We start from the raw sequence: 18,258 nt of genomic DNA, 5'->3' as shown, positions 1-18,258 counted from the left end.
GTTTTAAGTCAGGTCTGATGGATAAACCGACTGCTGTACATAAACTGTATGCTTTGTTTAAGGGCTTCATGCTGTGTAAAGTGAAAGAATTTGGTTTTGTTCGCAACGATTCGTTGTCCCGCCCACCTCGTCGTTCGTCAATTGGTCTCTTTGTGTGTCAGTCAAGGGAAGTCGGAAAGGTGTTGTTCTCCGTCTTTGACAGGTATGTCGCCAACCGAGGGCCGCGGCGACAGATACGGGTCGACGATTTGTCCCGTGTGTCGTTTTCATGGTTAAACACGATGAGGTGCTGCTTAATTTTGAACGTAACGGTGGCCTCGACGATGGACGGACAGAACTGAAGCCCGTGAAAGTAGCCTAGCAGTCTGCTAGCCAACGGTTGAGAAAGCCATTGTTTGAGTTGTTGGCTAACATGGCAACGAAAGCTACCATTAGCAGCGTCGGCTAGACGGGCTTCCGACCGTGTTATTGCAGCAGATACTGGTAAGCGGGTTTGATCAATACTGCGAACGTCATTCATGTTTACGCCGTATTGGAAAAACGCTGCGGGGCGTTAAAACGGCCCGCATGACCTTTGCTTGTTAATGTTAGCTTCTGGAATTGTACTGAAACCATCCATCTCTGTTGTCAGGCAGCTAGCTAACCTAGTTCATGTCTTCCTACATGGCCCGTGGCTGCTTCTGTGGGTTTGTGGTCTTTTGTATACAGTTGGATATGGCTGAAGGCGATGTGTAGATGTCTTTGTCTTTAAAACTGCAACCTAACAGTTTCCTTTAGTGAATGGGTTGTTTTAGAAACTCTCTAATGTCTAAAAGAGTACACCGGAGGCCTCGTTTACCGAAATTTCTTAGACAAGACTATTCATATTCAGTTTTTATGCCTTAAATTTGGGCTCCACTGGTTACCAGCAGATAGACGCCTGTAGGGTCTCAAGTGAAGATGACGTGTTGCGTTCAAATGACAATCTGGTTATAGTACGTTTTGAATCAGTTCAATCGCAACGAAAATGACAAATATACATATATTGCTGGTCTTTGTCCCTTCCTCCTCCCCCCCCCTTGCTGTCTCTCTTAATAAAACTCATCTCACACAGGTTCTATCCTGGATGATGCTCTTTGAGTCATGTGACCGAAGAGCTGTGCTGTCAAAGGCTGTGGTCAGTCACAGGACACCTCATACCAATGATAGGCTTATGTAACACATCTGATCTTCTTGAATTTTGGCCAGGCCCTTTTAACGATGTCCTCAATATTTCATGAGAAGCTTGCATGTGTCTCCTGATACTGATAACATCCTTTATCTAAAAACAGTTGCTAAATAATTACAAACACAACAATGCAGTTTCACTTTTTAGGACAGTTTTTCATTACACGTGCAGTAATGGCTGATGTAAATTTGTATACTACCAGTTGTCCATCGTTAGATATACGTCCCAATCATTAAAGCAAGAAAAAAAATGGTACAACATGCACGTGTAGACAAAAATGACCTTGATGCTTGACTGTGAATGCTCAACCCAATAGTAAGTGCCACTGCTTCTACTTCTAAGTTGCTGTTGATTAAATGAAGGTTTTTCCACACTTCTGTTGTACATATACATTGACAATAAAAGGCTATGCTATTCTATTTTACAATGTGATGTTAACTTGTTGTTTCTTTCCTCACAGATGTGGTCGTCTTGCATGATGTGCAACAGTCGTGAGGCCACTGAGCAATCTCTCTCTCCCTCATCTGGGGGCAGCCCCACCATTTCACCATCTTCCTAAAGTCATTCTCCCACTCTACCAAGATGACCGACAGGAAGGAGCCTCCCTTCTTCAATGACGATAGCGTGGGAGCATTTCAATATAAGCTCCCTTTCTATGACACTATGGAGCTCTTCATAGAGACACTGACAGGGACCTGTTTTGAGCTGCGTGTGTTGCCCTTTGAGGCTGTCATTTCAGTCAAAGCGAAGATCCAGAGATTGGAAGGTATGGAGCTCACTAATGTTTAGTTTGTATGTTGCGGTAGTTTGCACTTCAGGGTAGGTTTGTTATCTTACAACACATATTATTGCATTGATTGGAAAAAAAAATTGGATGTACAGATTATTTTAAAAACTTTGACATACATTTTGCCATCGTATTAGTCAGATTTTTCTGAGGTGTGCTGCATTTCTCTGTAGAGACAGAGTTGCACAACTCTGGATACTCTGTAATTTTCTAGTTGTTTGTATTGTTGACTTAAATTACAGATGCTTATCGAGTGTAATGAAGCTTAAAAATAAGTGGGGGGAAAGTATTAAACTCAAGCTTACACTGCATTTTTGCAATATTTATTACTGTATGACCTGATTAATCTTGATTGCGGTTGTATGGTTTAATTTGAAATCTGAATTATCCCCATTGGATGAAAGTGGAAAAAATAAATCTGGAACGATCTGTCCCAATTTAAATCCCATGCCTCATGATCCAGCATTGGGTACTTGTTAAACTTACAGTCACTCTGACCCAGAGCATTGCTATTGTTCCAGTTGTTTGTACAAAATGAGAGCAAAAGCGATGAGCTTGCTGAGTCACAACGCCAAACTAATCTACAATTTGTAGATACACTTTCCTGTGACATTCAAAACTATGTGAAAAGGTCAGTGTGTTTGCTGAATTTTCCTTATATTATCATTACCACAACAAATCTGCTGGCTTGTCTCAAGAGAAATGGCAGAGGCACCAAAAATGGACAGAGATAATCTGTTCTGTGTTAGAAAGAATTTGGCCACATGGATTGTATTAAGACATAGTTGTTTGTTTCCATTTATACAAATACATAGAAATCTTCTTTTTTAAACTCCCCCCAAAAATTTAAGGTTGCTTAGTAATGCATCAAGCTGACCTTGAGTATCTGCATTCCTCCCTGCTATTTTTCATTTGTGGTCAGAAAGCCCTCTGCGTGTGATGAGGTCTTTCAGCCAGGCCTGCGTGTTTGTGATTGAGCATATCACTCTGCAATGAAGAGACCACTGCTTGCTCACTAACGCTGGCTCACCTCCAGCACCGGGGCAGTGAGTTCACTGATTGTGGGCACAAAGAGCTTCCTGAGAGCTTCCTACTCATACACTGCTTCTTATTCCAAGCATTACCTCTAGAGAGCCTTTGTATTCACTAGCTTGTCAGTCCTGTACTGGAGTTTTATTATTTTGGTCCCACTTGGAATAATGTTTCAATTTAGACATGTATCCAATAGTTTTAGATACAACATAAGCTGACATTGTAGCTCATAAATAGTTTGTTTTTATTTGCCTCTATGTTTAAGTCGTCATTGCTTCTGTGATTGCTTAGTTTTGTCTTTAGGGGGCAGACATTAATCATCTTTAGTCATGTGCGATTGCTTGTGATTGGAGCATGTCTGTCAGATAATTGAACTTTGTCTATCAAATATGAACAGGTCCTTGTCAACTTTGGTTGTTTTCTCTCCTCCCTTCTCTCTGACTGTAAAGGTATCCCTGTTGCCCAGCAACACCTTATCTGGAACAATTTGGAGCTGGACGATGAACATTGCCTACATGACTACGGGTAAAACTGTTCTTCCTGACCCTTTGTGTCCTTCAGAGCACTGCTGTCAAGGCAAAATCACAAATCCAGGGGAGCTTGTTAGAGCAGTTACAGACAGGAAGCATTTAAAAATTTTCTGTGAACATTTAGTGTCATTTGGAGGTGCACATTAAAAGCCTCCCTGCTGTGGTGGTGACTCACTTATAATTCACTTCAGCATGCTGTAGATGAGCCAGATATGTGGCATTGGGTGAGACAAACAGCAGGCCGTTGATATTTGGAGAATTTGCCCTATCCACTCTTGTCAGTTTATGAGATGCAGAACTCACCCTTCAGTGCTCTGCTGGCTGCAGATGGTGGTATTGTTATGAATGCTTGTCACTTAATTTTCCACATGAACAGCCTCTGGTGAGATCTCGTTCAGCTCCCCTATCACACTCTGCAGCATGCTTTTTAAGTTTGTGAAGCAGAGGGGTAGAGTAGGCGATGAAACATCTGCTCATATGCGCCAAATGTTCCAGTGGGATTCCCGTTCCTGTACTTAAGTTCATCTGGAAAACATCCTGTCCCTTGAAGTGCTGTTTACTTTAAATCAGAGCCTCTGCTTCAGAAGTAAAGCATTTTACCCTCCAAGTACATGCATTATTTCCTTTTCTTTCATAATATTTGCACTGATATTACTGGTATGGCGTTTATGTGTTAATTATCATTTGATTTGTGTTTGCAGCATTGCAGAGGGCTGCACTTTGAAACTGGTCTTAGCTATGAGAGGAGGCCCAATTAACACCAGGAGAGGTAAGAAGACTGACAAACTGTAGTCAGTGTTTTTATGCTTTTGGTTTTAATCTGCTTCCTTGTTTTTATTAAATTACATAAAGTGTCTTGTTTTTTGCAGTTTAAACCCCCTCTCTTCTTTTGTCAGTAACCATGGAGGATCCAGTCAAAGACGTGGCTGACCTGATGGACAGCACAAAGGAGGAAGGCTGGGAGAAAAACCTGGCTAACAAGCAGGTCACGTTTGTGGTCTATCGTGAGGGGGACCAACTAAATGTCTTCCGTGTGGTCGACAGGGGAGATGGTACCCTGACCCCCGTATCTGAATCTCTGAGGTTGTCATAGTTTGTTTTTGATTTTTAACATTATCTTTCCACAGACTGTAAATATGCACACAATTTGGATTGTGATTAGAAATTTGTACTCTTCATGGTCACATGATCATGCATGATAATAACCACAGCAGAAATGTTTCCGTTTCTTTTTAAAAACAATTCAATGTGTCAATGTGTGAAGTATAATTATACAGACTTTGTAGGATATTTAGTTATAGCTGTAGATCGTTACAGCTGAATTTATGGGTATTTTTTCCTTTGTTTTTGTGTCGATTAAATGTTGTGACACTGAATTGCTAATGTTTTGGGTTTTTTTGTCGTTTTTTTTGTTTTTTATTTCTCTTCCCTCATTGTGTTTTCCAGTGGTGGCTCTGTGTTCAATGTGTATGCCGAAGAAGATGGAGAGAGTTCTACAGCTGCACAGCACAGCCTTGAGAACTCCATCACTATGACCAAAATGAAGCTGCTCAAAGCCAAGATGGAGGACATGAACCTCAACAAGAAGGTAGGAAGCCTTTGAGATCAAAGAAAATCAATGAAATTTTGTCATTTGTCTGACATATTTTATCAAGCTGAGGCATGATACCCTGTATGTGGAAGTGAATATATAAACCTTGGATCCATTATCTGTGTTTGCCTTATGCGTACAGAGCTTTCTGTATTAAGATGTAATGCTCTTTCACAGTCTTTGCTGCTTAATATTTTGTGTTGTAATGTTTTGATCTTTTTATTTTAATCGGGAAAGGAATAAAATCAAATGACATCTAATAGTCTAGTCACTTTTGATTAGTTCTGATTATTTTAAAGAGTGATAATGATATTTTTGCATGAAGCCAATATGAAGCACCAAACACTAATTTCCCTTAGTTAGTAAGAGGGTAGAGCTTTGTTAGATTTAGCTGTGCTGGCCCTGCATTTTCTTTAGCACTCATCAAATTTACGCAATAATCTTAAATCTAGTCAGTAGTATGATGGGTTTTTTCCAACAGGGGTAAATATACACTTAAGATAATCATCTGATATAACTCTGTCTATTCATTTCTGTCCATGTCTCTGTCCTGTAGAAGTCTGCAAAGGTAAAACCACGGGCCCCACTCAGCCCTCATCCCTGTGGCAGCTCTTTCGGACCTTCCAACACTCGACACCATCATCGCCTCTTGCGCTCACTCCCTCAGATCAACCAGCCTTGGCAGTCAAATGCCCCTCTACCTCCAATTGTAGACCATGAATCCGTAGACCCCTCTCTGGCCTCTCCTGCTGCGACCTCGGCCCATTTGCCCATCCCTAGACGACCCCCTCCCTCTTTCTCCTCCCCATCTTGTTATATGCTTCAGGAGGAGGAGCCATGGGAGACATGCCCACCTTTTGCCAAGATCCGCCCCCCTCCTAAAGTGTCCCGGTTGGACATTGGCAGCACTAGGTTGATGAGGGACTGCATATACCCTCAGCTCCCTCCATTGTGTACCAGGGGGCCACCTGATGCCACATTTGACCCAGTTGAACCTGTAGGGGAATCATTTGGGCTGGGTGTATTGGACGAAACTGTTGGGCTTGTAGCACCAACTCAACCTGGATCTCCATTTGGTGACTTGTCAGATCCTCTGAGTCTGGATGTGTCCACCCAGCCAGAGGGAGGTTGTCAGACCCACGAGGTTGAGGCTCAGCACCAACTGCCACATCCCCCCTCCCCCGTTAGTCCCTGGACACGTGGGACAAATGAAACTCTCACCAGCAGAGCTGATGGGACACAGCTTAGCACATCCTTTCATATCAGCCCTCCCTCACCATTACCTGCCTCCACCTCACTGTCACCTTCAGCTAGACTGTTGTCTCAGCCTTTTGAGTCCACACTTTCCTGTTTACAGCCTAATCTTCAAGCACAATCCTCAGCGAAACAAGGCAGCACATCTCCTCACCCTTCAACCACCTTGTCAACTCATCCACCACGCATTCGTGGTGTTAAAGTAGAGTCACCTGGCAAAAGGCTAGAGCTCATCTCTAAGAGGGAAGCAAGAAACATCACTAAGGTGGCAAACCAAGCATATAAGGAGCCAGTGGGGTCTCTCAATAGCTCGGAGCTCTTGGCTTCTCTCTCCACAAGGGCTCTAGACATCAGCGGCGGCAGCAGCAGGGACCGTATTGGAGAGAGTCTGGGACTTGCACTGGCTTTGTCTCCTGGAACTGCCTCAGGACAGGGCAGCCGTAGCTCCAGGCTGCCATCCATCCCTGCTGACAGACTTTTGCGGGATGATCACATAAGGCAAATGTCACCATTACCCCCAGCATCAGCTTCTTACATGGTGAGCATAGATAAGTGACAGCATTAGCTGCTAAGATTAAATTTGTGGAATTGAGTTACCCTAAAAATAAAAAAAAAAATTTAGTATTTGTGTGGTTAGCTGGTCTCATTGAAGTCTTGGTCCAGTGATTTTTGCTATGAACGTCACAATTTCAGGACAGCAGCTTTTTCTATTGCAATTATCAAAAAACAAACTAAGAATATCTTTTAGAACAAACCTGTTCCTTCCCTTTAATCCCTTCATGTGCTGGGACTATGGTAAACGATGCAGATGGATCCACTGTGCTTGAAAAACTGACACAATTTATTGATGACCTCTGGCATCATTTTCTGCTTTATGTTCATTGAAAACAGTTTTTAGAAAATCACTTTTTTTTTTTTTTTTTTTTTTGAAAAGTTGAAGGCTGCAGCTGTTTTACTTTTACACTCTTAAAAACATTATTTATTTTTGCTCTTTCCTCAGACTACCAGCACTCTTGCATCAGCTGGAGGAGTCATGACTTCATTTGGGACTATAGGTAAGGGGGACGTAAACGACATTAGCATTTATGAAGTACTAGCTTAAGAAATTTTAGCATTGTTGTGGTTTGAATGGACATCTGAGTTGTGAATTTTGAAGCAAAGTGCAACATCATTTGCTGTGCTCTGGTGGTATAGATTGTAAATGAACAGTTGTGAATTAACATGGTGTCCTTTTAAAGGCACAGTCACATACAGATAGTGTAGCTGAGTAGAAGACCTTAGTGTGTATTGTGTCAGCGCGACAAGAATTTTAATTCTCCAAGCAAAATGCTGACTTATTTGTAGTTGCTACTTTGGTCTGTTAAAAGAAAATATGGATTAATACATGCTGACCAATACACTGAATAGTGAGGGCATGATTATCACAGGTGAGGGATTGAACCACCTAAAGCTGACCTATGAATAACTGAAGCATAAAAAAGACACCTAATGAGGAACCAGTATTGTGTCTACTTACAGCTGACAACTTGGCAAAAAAACAACTTTAATTTGTATCTTTGGACACTTTATTACTAGCAGCCTAGGCTTAGTTTGGGCCCAAATGGTGGGGATCTTGTGATAATTGATGGAATTATGAACACAGAAAAGTACTATCAGATTCTGATCCACCACGCAGTACCATCTGGAAAGCAGAGCTTTGAATGTACTTCAAGAAGCCTGGAGTCCTGATGACTATGTAAATAAATTACAAGAAAGCTTTCCTAAGAGAGTTCAGGCTGTGTTAGAACTGGACAATCTGTTTTTGCCTGACATACTGTATGTCTGCTGTGTCTTTTTTCCATTTTCCTAGCAAAAGAAATGAGGGGCAGCTCAAGACTTTTGCACAGTATTGTGTACAAAATTGTGTGTGTGTTTCTACCAGGGGTAGAGCAGGGTTTTTGTGTCTTTTTGGGGTTTGACCATTCCATGTTGATGTCTTCAATCAGGATCTGAAAAAGTAGGGATAGTTTCTGTATATTATCAGCTAAAGTGTCGCCTCAAAGTATATTCTCTCATTTGAAACCATATAGTACTTGGGATTCAGCTCAGGGGTTCTCTTGTTTTCTCACCAAAGTCCTTTATATCATTCAGGGATTTTGAAGAAAAAACCTTTATAAACTGAGATTTCTAAATTGAGATTTTTTTTTCCCTATGGCAAAAAATCAGTTGTTTATGCTTAAGCTGAGAAATCAAATTTATTTATTTATTTTTTAAATTTTGGGTTTGTTTAGAAAAAAGATGCAATTATTGAAAAGCTTCTTGTTTTTATAGTGTTTATTTAGTTTTTTTGTTGTTGTTGTTGTTTTTTGTCATTTTAGCTTTGACAGGACATAGCAGAGAGTAGGCAGGAAAGCAGAGACAGAGTGGGCTGAATGACAGGCTGGAATTGGTTTAAGCAATACTCAAGCTCAAGCCCTGCAGCAAGGTCTCTAGATTTTGTTATATGCAGTTGGTCAGTCAAGTGAACTATAGAGGTGCACTTTAGGTTGTGTGTGTCCTGAACTGCTTTCCAGAGTCTTCCTTAGAACAAGGCTAGTAAAGTTATGGCAACACTTTCTCTTATAACGCTATTATTTCCCAGTAATAAATTAAGTTTTTAATTGGTTACTCCTTAGCTAAATGAGTGAACCAATGAGTGCACGAGGCTTCTACTGTCTGTCCCTCCCTACACAATTCACAAGAATCACTATGCTTCCTTCAATGTTGGTCAGAATTTAATCAAACTTGAACACAAAGATCAGCTAATGGAGCAGTTTTGCTTGAGCATCAGTTATGTTCAAGGTCACATTTGTTGTTCCTGCCAATTTTAATTTCTATACTTCACACATTAGGGGAACCTATAAATTGAATCGTGATCTACTAATGATTGTGAGCTAGAAAAGCTACTGAACATCACTGATCTGGTTGTAGCGCCTCAACTGTCCAATTATAAATAATTATATAGAAAATACATAGGGCCTGTGTATTAAAACTCATTTCAACTTTTAGGCACTTCTGACTTATGAATGTATCGGATAAACCAACTTCCACAAACCTCTTACAGTCTCCATGAAATCACTGGAACCTTTATTCTGACACCAATGACTGATCTTTGGCAGAACATCAGAAATGCTAGTCTCCCTCTGCTGTGTACACACAAATCTACATATCAGCTCCCCTGAATTAAGTGAGCATTATAAAGATTAGAAAAATGAATTGGGAACACACTTAAATGTAAACAACATGAAGTTCGGCACAATTTGAAGTTGGGCTTACTACAAAAACACAATGTGGATAATGTGATTGACACTGGCTGTAGCTGAACACTCTCTGGTAGCAGACACATGATGGCATACAGAAGAAAGCGTACAAAACAAATAAAAATCCAATCCCATACCCCAACCTGCTTGACGGCAAGCTTGCTGTACTTTGATCACAGAGCCGTCAGTTTTATCTGTATGTTCCCACATCCCCTTTGGCTCACAGAGCTGAATGCTTCCACAGACAGGATTATCACGGGTACAAGCTGACAAAATAGTGTTTCCTGACTAAGGAAATGAATCATGTATTTTATGCTGGGTTTCTTCATAGAAAGATATTTGATGCAAAAACGCAGACTGTTTGCTTTTTTTTTTTTTTTATTGCCTAAAACTATAATTACAACAACACATCTAGTTTCCCTCATTAACAATTTTTACAATGCTAACTTTATTAAAACCAACCTTAAAATAACTGTGAAGACTTGCTTAGAAACTTTTGTTAAAATAACACAAATGTGATTTTTGTTTTTACCCGTTGACATTGCTGAAATAATGAACGATATGAAAATAACTCTATGCGCTCAGTTAAATGGCAGGAAAAGGGTCAGAGAAAATCCCGACGGCTGAGCTTTCTGAGACTGAAAAACATATTGCGTTTTTGGTCACCCTCCAGTTCGTGATGTCACAACAGGTGTTTTGCCTTTTGACAGCTGGTGAAAACAGCTGCTTGACGTGCCTGATGCAGTTTAGTAAGAAGCACAACATTCCCCAGAGCATTAAATGATGAGAAGTGCTCTTTTCCTCTTTTTTGTGACTCCTGTGTTGATCTAGCGTTTTTATTCCTCTGTGACTGCTGGGATGGATCTAACCTGAGCAAATTTGAAGTATAGGGAAGGTTAAAAGGGTCTAAATTACAGGGAAGTGATTTGTCAAAAAGTGAAAAATGTGCCTAAGATATTCAGTTGCGCTTTGTGCACACATTAAAAAAAAAAGCTGGAAAACATAGCATCACGATGTGCCCTGTTGTTTGATTTTTGTGATAGCCGTACATTAAATTGAAATCCATATTGGAATAATCTTTCTATGCACTCGTTTCTTAGTACAGGGGTATATTATATTCCCTTTTAAAAGATAGTGATTTGTAAGCATCAAAGAGAACCTCAGTTCCTTAGTGCTGTTGCTGGATGATGGGAGATATGAGCATGAAACATCTAAGACCTAGATTGAGGAGGATTAGAAATTTCTTCTGAAAACAATAATTAACCACAACGCAGATAAGCTGTCACCAAAAGAAAATGCAAGTCGGTGGAGAAAGGGATGGTTATTGATAAGATTTCTGAAAACTACCAGTTTTGAGGCTTCAGCTGGACGGGAGATGTGAGGCTTTTAGGGTTAATGATCTGTCTGTGTTAGGCTGATGTGTTCAATATAAGAAGACTGACTCTTGCTTTTTGTTGTTGTTTTTTTTGTTAAACATACATGATTACAGGTGTATAATGGCTCTGTAGTTTAGTGGTTAATGCATTTGCTTGGCAAGCAGAAGGTTGGTAGTTTGATTCTAGCGGGAGGCACAAATTCTCTTTTGGGAGTTACCAAATCAAATGTGGAGTTACCCGCTGTGACGAGCGAACAGCCAAACGTAGCTTTATAAATATGGGTGGATAAGCTTTTGGCTTGCACTGTTTTGTCTGATCAGCCGTTCGTCTCTGGCAACTGTCTTGTAAATAAATAGTGTTTCCTCTTCTCTCAGGCACTCCAACATACCACCTACCTCCAGTCAAGGCTCCCACAGGCACTAAGAAGAAGAGCTCAAAGCACTGCTTCCTCTGTGGCAAGAAGACTGGCCTGGCCACCAGCTATGAGTGCAGGTACAAGTACCAGCCGCATTTCCAGCTGCGCTCACCCACACAGTTGCTGTCTGCCTCTAAATCACATCTCACCCCAGGTTTTGTCAGTCTCGTCCTTGAAGCGAGCCTTTTAGTACAAAGCGGTCTTTTCGTTGTTCGTCGTTTTGTCCTACTGCCATATCCCCAACGATAACACATCTCTGTGTGCTGCTTGTTCTGTCACAAGTTATTAGCTTTATCAAAGTTTCTCCTCACCACATTAATATGGATTACTTGTCCCTCTCGGGCCTTGTCCAGGGCGTACACACTGAATCTGACGCAACACTGTGTAATCTCTTAACATTTATCACTTGAAGTGGTTATGTTCCCAACTACCGCTTTAGTCAAACTGTAAGCCTTTGTGATTAAATGAGTAATGCAATTTAGTCTGTTAGTGCTAATAAATTCATCAAATTGGAGAGCAGAAGAGGTGTAACCACACTAAGGAACTGTTTAGTAAGGAAAGAAAATCTAGACTTTGCATTTATACATTTATACAGCAAACAGCCTGCTGAAGGGGGATTTTGTTGTTTGTTTTTTAATTTACCGACTATCAAGTCTCAAGAGGAATGTACTATAAAAATATATTTTTTGCATGCACACTTGAATGTCTATTTAAATCTTACAGGTGCGGTCATAACTTCTGTGCAGTTCACCGCTACGCAGAGACACATGACTGCACTTACGATTACAAGGGTGCCGGACGGCGCTTTCTGCAAGAGACCAACCCCCTTATCAGTGCTCCCAAGCTGCCTAAGATCTAAACTTGCAACCTTGTCTCAGACGTGGGGATGAGGAGTGAAGAAGTTTAAAGCTTGCAGGATGGAAGCGATTCTGCAAATGAATTTGTAAAGGAAAGAATGAACTTTTACACCACTGTGTGCTCTTTTTAATCAGCCAAGTTTGCTTAAAATTTAAATAAAATATTCTGTAAAGCCAAGTGTGAACAAAGCAGTGGACTGAAATGGCACAGAATTATCACCTCTTGATAATGTGAAAGTGTATATCCCCCCCCCTTTTTTATCTGTTGCCTTTTTTTTTCATTGCATTAAAAAAATCTGTGCATGTACGTAGGTAGTTTTTGCTAAATATATCTGCTGCACGTTCAGACATACCTATTTTAGGCTTTTGTTGGGTTTTTTTGTTAGTTTTTTTTTAATCGGGGCGACTTTATTTGACAAGTCTTTGAGAGATGCACTTTAGAACTATGATATTTATATATTTGACTTTCCTTGTGAGGGAAAGGTGGCGTACGTTTCTGTGTTTGTCTTACTGTTAGTTGTCCTTTTCAATATTACTTTTTTTTTTGTATTCTGCACATTTAAATATCTTTCTTACATGGGCACATACATGCCGGCATCACTAATGAAATCTTCCTAAAAAGAGAACCATACACCCACCTAATGATAAAATACTTAATATTTATTAATGATTTATTTAAATTACAGGTTGGTTTTAAAAATAGGGTTAAGTATGCAGTGTGTGTAGGTGTGGATGTCAGTAATCTGTTTGCCTATTGAGTAAACTGTATTAGGAGTGGGTGTTGGTTATGGTATTTGTGTCTACAGTGAGGTGGTTGCCATTTAAAAAAAAAAAAAAAATCTTTTGTAAGTCTTTTTTATTGCTCAGCTGTTTCAAAAACTTTAAATGCTCGTAAAGTATCTACAGGGGTTTGATCTAATAAAGTTTCTTTCCAGAAAGTTTCTTTCTGTGCGTCATTTTTGTTTGGGTCAAATCCAACAGCTGGTCTAAAATTATCATTCTGATAGAAGACTTTGTTTTCTTGAGGGAAATGCTTATTTCACCCTCTTACCGGAGCTCCTCATTTCCACACAGCGTCCTCAAGCTTCACTGTTTCAGTTTCTCAAGATTTGCAGACTGAATATTTGACCTTTCTCTCCCAGTAATAGTCCTCATCACGGTGCTGTGAGGTATGAGGGGAAATGGTTTCTGTTTCTTGTCATTAAATAACCCTTCCTGCCGAGTCAGATCCTCAGCTAGCTCTTTAGTGACAAGTTGAACATTTTTAAACCTCAGTAAATCTATAAGCTTGCCTTGATGAGCTATTACCTGCCAATTTTTATAAATTAAAAGGGTGAGATGGAAGTGATATAATTTAAAGAACAAAACCCCCAAACCAACCTGTGATGTGGAAATTTCCTCTTAAGTTTGTACAGTTGTCGTCAGACTTTTATGTACACTCATCATAGCCACGAATGGGATGATAATTTTAGGCTTTTAATTTATGTTCAAATATTCTCTAATCCATACAGAGTGTATATATACAGACACCCTTAAATGGTGCCATATTTAAGTGGAAAATCCATTTTCCTTAAGGGGAAAGGTTTTCCAGCGGTGTGATTTATTGCCAAGAAGCATTGCTACAAAAAAATAATGAACCAAACACAAATTCCCTTGCTTTTTGTGCTAAGTTCATATACATAAACACCCAATTTCCACCTCGATGGCTACCAAAAGGATCAACAAGCTTCTAGCATAATCATAGCTGGATGCTACTCTTCTTGGCAGAATTTGTAGAGTTCATTTAAATTGGTTGGTTTCCTTGCACATACTTTTAAGTGTAGGCCACAGATTTTCAGGGTTGAGGTCTTGGCTTTGGGAAGACCATTCCAGAAGCTTGTTGGAATATCCCACTGTCCAAATTTCAATGGTCTAGCTGTGGATTTAAACTAAGGTTGAGAAATTTGGAGGTATTCAATTGTTTCATCCACTTTACACGCTGTACGTGGTATAGGTACATTACACAAACAGCTCCAGAGCACGATGCTACCACCACCATGCTTTACAGTTGGAACAGTGTTCTTAGGTTGGAAAGACTCCGCTTTACTTCATCAAACATAACTTTTGGGACTGTGGGCAAATAGCTCAATCTTTGTCTCATCTCACAATAAAACTTTTCTCCAGAAGACGTTTGGCTTGTCCGTTTGGGGAACTGCAAATTTCAGCCGAGCTTGAAGGCGTCGACTTTGGAGCAGGGGCTTCTTTCTTGGTCGGGAACCTTTCAGTCTAGGGTGATATAAAACTCGCTTTACTGTGGACAGTGACGCTGGTATTCCAGCAGTTACTGGTTCATGGCAAGCTTGAGCCTTGGTGGCTCCTGGGTTGTTCCTGAATATCTTTTTCTCTCATCTGACGGTGACAGTTTGGGTTTTCTTCCAGACCTTGATAAAGTGGTGACACATCCAAATAACTTGCACTTACAACATGGTGATCTTGGAATCTGCAGTTCTTTAGAAAAGGCTTCAAGAGACATTCCCAATTTGTCCCAACTTTAAATCTCCTTCTTAAATTTTCACTGAGTTTCTCAGACTTTCCCATTGTTCTTAGTATTGGAAAGTCCAATGACCGCTGTCAAACATATCCTTTTGCTACACAGTTTTTATTTTCATCACATGCTTGAAGCTTTCTGATCTGGTTGAGACAGTAAAGCAAATTCCTTAAAAGCCTTCTGATCACATATTTAAATGTCCACCCATTAACAATGCTCAGAGAGAGAGAGCTGTAGTTTAACATGCACACATCTGAAATACAGGTTAATCCTGTGGAGTGGGGCTAGTTCAGCAGTCAGTGAATATGAGAACACTCTTATGTTGCTCAGAACAGAAATATGTTGTTTTTGTTTGCTTGTGATTCACTCCGATGAAATGAATGAAAAGTGGGGGGCTCTATTTATTATTCACTTTACTCCCACTTTGGGTGCTGTTCCTGTGAAGCAAACAAACCCTGTCCTGAATCACGTCCCGCTGTTTTCATCCCCACTTTCCTCCTTCGTGTTGCCTGGCTTTGATCTGCTATAATTGGGCTGTGCAGCATATACTGCTTATTCTCTCTTGGCAGATAAATGCACCTAAACCTGGAGATGGGCAGGTACTTTTAAAAAAGTAAAAAGGATGAAATTTATAACCTAATAATGCATCAGGCTGATTTCATTTCAAACTCATCAGCGCAGCAACAGGAGGCAGTAGATTGGTGAAAGTGGTGAAACTAATACATGAAAATGTAGTTTTCAGAACATTAAACGGAAATTAGCAAGCTACTGGCTGAGCAGTCAGAGGTGGATTCAAGTGGTGGTAATGGCCGCCATAGGCTAAAGTCTGGCTACTGCGTGTGCCGTCTCATCAATGCCTTTCATCGCTTCTCCACTTCTCTGATTTATGACCAAATATCTGCAAAGCTCATTACAGTCTTAACAACCTTAGCTGTAGTCAGGTGGGAAGTACAGTGATTATGGTGTGTGAGTGTGTGTGTGTGTATACACATAATAGCATCAGCGTGTCAATTGCAAACATGTTGTGGTGTTTTTCCTTTTCATTATTTTGGTATACACAAAGTTTTATCAGTTGATGATGACTATATAAAAAGCCTACTCTGTAAAATTGCTGGTAGTGTGCTGACCTGAAATAGTGGCTGACTTTCATAGCCTGTTGTGCTGTAGCATGCAGATAAACAGAAAACAAACAGGCCTCAGTTGGTTCTGGTGTTCCATTGGGAGCACCGCTAAGGTAAGGAAGCTTCCCAGAAACTTTTAGAAAACAGCCAACAAACTTTTAAACAGTCACTGACCTAAAGGTACAAGCTTACAAAATGAACTTTACAGAACTTACTTGGATTTAAGGCACATTATTTTGGCTTAGTTTTGGAGACAATACATTTTTTAGGAGAGCCTGCAACACAAACTGTGTTGCTGAGCATGAAAGATGTGGATTTTTTTTTGTGGATTATGAAAGTGCAACACTAAGTCAGTGCAGTAGTTTTTCCAATAGGGGATTCTTTTCATTCCCACATGATAGAGCACCTTTCAGGATATATAGAGGTTTTGTCTGAGTATTTGATTCGGTTTCCTTCAGCTGCTTCTTTGCAGTGTATCACATAAACACACCCAGCAAATGCTTATTTTCTACTGTTCTGTTTTGGGATTGCTCAGCTTGCTGTTTGCAACTCTGCCAAGTGCTGCAAGTCTATATTTTCCACAGACTGAAAAACAATGATTTTTTTTCTCTTTTTCCAAACATGCTTTTAGAAGAAGAAATCAGTCTCACTGAGAGTAAAACCAATGATATGCAGTACTAAAATACTGGTTTGGCAGACTCTTTTCTGAGGAAAGGGCTCCTTCAAAATCCCAAATCATAGGTTACTAATTGTCCATTTAAAAACAGTCCATTAAGACAATCAAAGTGCACAATGCACCTGAAAATGTATGTGTGCTTTTTGTTATTAGACCTCTTAAATGCTGTATTCAGCCATGTTTTGGGTTCTGTTGGCTACACAAATTTGAGAAGAATAAAGAACTGCTCTTAGCTTGTGCTGGCACAATGAGGAACATCGATCACATGTCGAAACCAACAAACAGAAAAGTGCGTAGAGTACAAAGGCTTGTTTAAACATAAACTAGCATGATCCTTTTCCACCAAGTGTTGAGAATATGCACATGACTCAACACTGCTGAGTCATGTACTCGCACACTGGGGCGATCAAGCTCTGCTAGTCTGACGGGTTTCATGTGCGGGTAGAGAGCTCGAAAGACACTGGCCAAGGAAATCTTAACACTGAAACCACACGGCTGTCTTTTATACCAACTCCCAGTTTTGGTCCCACCTACTGACAGAACCACTGACCTCCTGGGAAGAATTAATCCTACATTGTTCTACCCCGGTGCCAACTCCACCTTTTCTCTCTCCTCCTCTGCCCTTTTTCTTCCCCTCTCTATTTCTTTCTGCTTACTTTCTGCTTATCTTTAACTCAGTGAGACTTGTTATGTTACCCCGCTGCTCTTACGCCATCCGTTCCTTACACTTAAGCACACACACACCCTGTTCTAATCTCCTTCAAGAGAAATTCTAGCTGCTTCCTAAAAAGACTGTTAGGGCTGGGTATACAATTCTCTCTCTGGTTCTGTTCTCCCTTTTGATAAAGAGCTATGTTTTCATCCTGTAAATGTGTTTCTTTCTTTTTTGTATCAACGGGACAGCTGTGCTTCACTCGCCTGCTTCTCTGCCCACTTAATACAAAAGCCATGGCCCAGTCCTCCCTACCACACCGCAAGACGGCCTGTATCTCTCTGACGCAGAGACACACGCATGACGGTTTGGCAGACTCATTTCTGAGGTGCCCACTTTGTCCAGACAGAGCACAGAAGCGCCGTTGTCCCACCCGAAGGACAGAGCGGCGGACTTCGCATCAGTAATAAGGCTGAACACAATGACAGGCTTCACAGAGATAGAGCTCAGGCTTCGAGTCAACAGAGGATACGTTCCCTTCTTTAACAACTGAGCCTCTCCCAACATACTGCACTGTGAGTGAGGGGCTCTCTTGGCGTGGAGTTACAGCACAAGCAGGGATTTACTTGAGCTGGAAGTGTCACAATACACAAGCAGACATTCATAATCTGAAAGCTTCTTTACTGGAGTATATGCGACAAACTAGAGCACTTTTAATTAAAAAGCTGTAGTCATCACTTTATATGATCTCATTTAAAATAAGAAATGTCTAATCGTTTCTTTCTGATGGAGTGTTAAATAAGATGTGTGTAGTTTGGTGTGAAACAGGGAGCCTAGCTCTGTCTAAAGCGAACAAAATCCACTTACCAGCAGATCTGTAATTAACATGTGGCATGTTGCCTGGTAAATTGGTACAAATATGTGTCCTTGACTGTCCCTTTCTTAGTCATGATAT

At 40.5% G+C, this 18,258-nt stretch overlaps 1 protein-coding gene across 3 annotated transcripts; it reads left to right on the top strand.

Annotated features, from left to right (window-relative positions):
- Positions 1-131: 131 nt before the first annotated feature.
- Positions 132-13,265, top strand: zfand4 (zinc finger, AN1-type domain 4). Of its 3 annotated transcripts, none has more exons than XM_005456517.4 (10): positions 132-483; positions 1,668-1,973; positions 3,476-3,551; positions 4,258-4,325; positions 4,453-4,639; positions 5,003-5,144; positions 5,704-6,939; positions 7,402-7,456; positions 11,430-11,547; positions 12,194-13,265. In XM_005456517.4, the coding sequence occupies exons 2-10, from the start codon at positions 1,790-1,792 to the stop codon at positions 12,327-12,329; spliced, it is 2,202 nt and encodes a 733-aa protein (XP_005456574.1). In that variant the 5' UTR covers positions 132-483; positions 1,668-1,789; the 3' UTR covers positions 12,330-13,265. The 3 variants fall into 3 exon arrangements, with proteins under 3 accessions (XP_005456574.1, XP_019222020.1, XP_003452029.1); XM_019366475.2 differs by having other exon boundaries at positions 132-1,156; XM_003451981.5 differs by having other exon boundaries at positions 132-1,973.
- Positions 13,266-18,258: the final 4,993 nt, after the last annotated feature.

The sequence above is a fragment of the Oreochromis niloticus genome, linkage group LG13 (genome assembly GCF_001858045.2).
Source record: "Oreochromis niloticus isolate F11D_XX linkage group LG13, O_niloticus_UMD_NMBU, whole genome shotgun sequence".
In the NCBI taxonomy this organism is placed as follows: domain Eukaryota; kingdom Metazoa; phylum Chordata; class Actinopteri; order Cichliformes; family Cichlidae; genus Oreochromis; species Oreochromis niloticus.
Note: the sequence above shows the minus strand (reverse complement) of the source record. Positions and strands in the feature narration are given on the sequence as shown.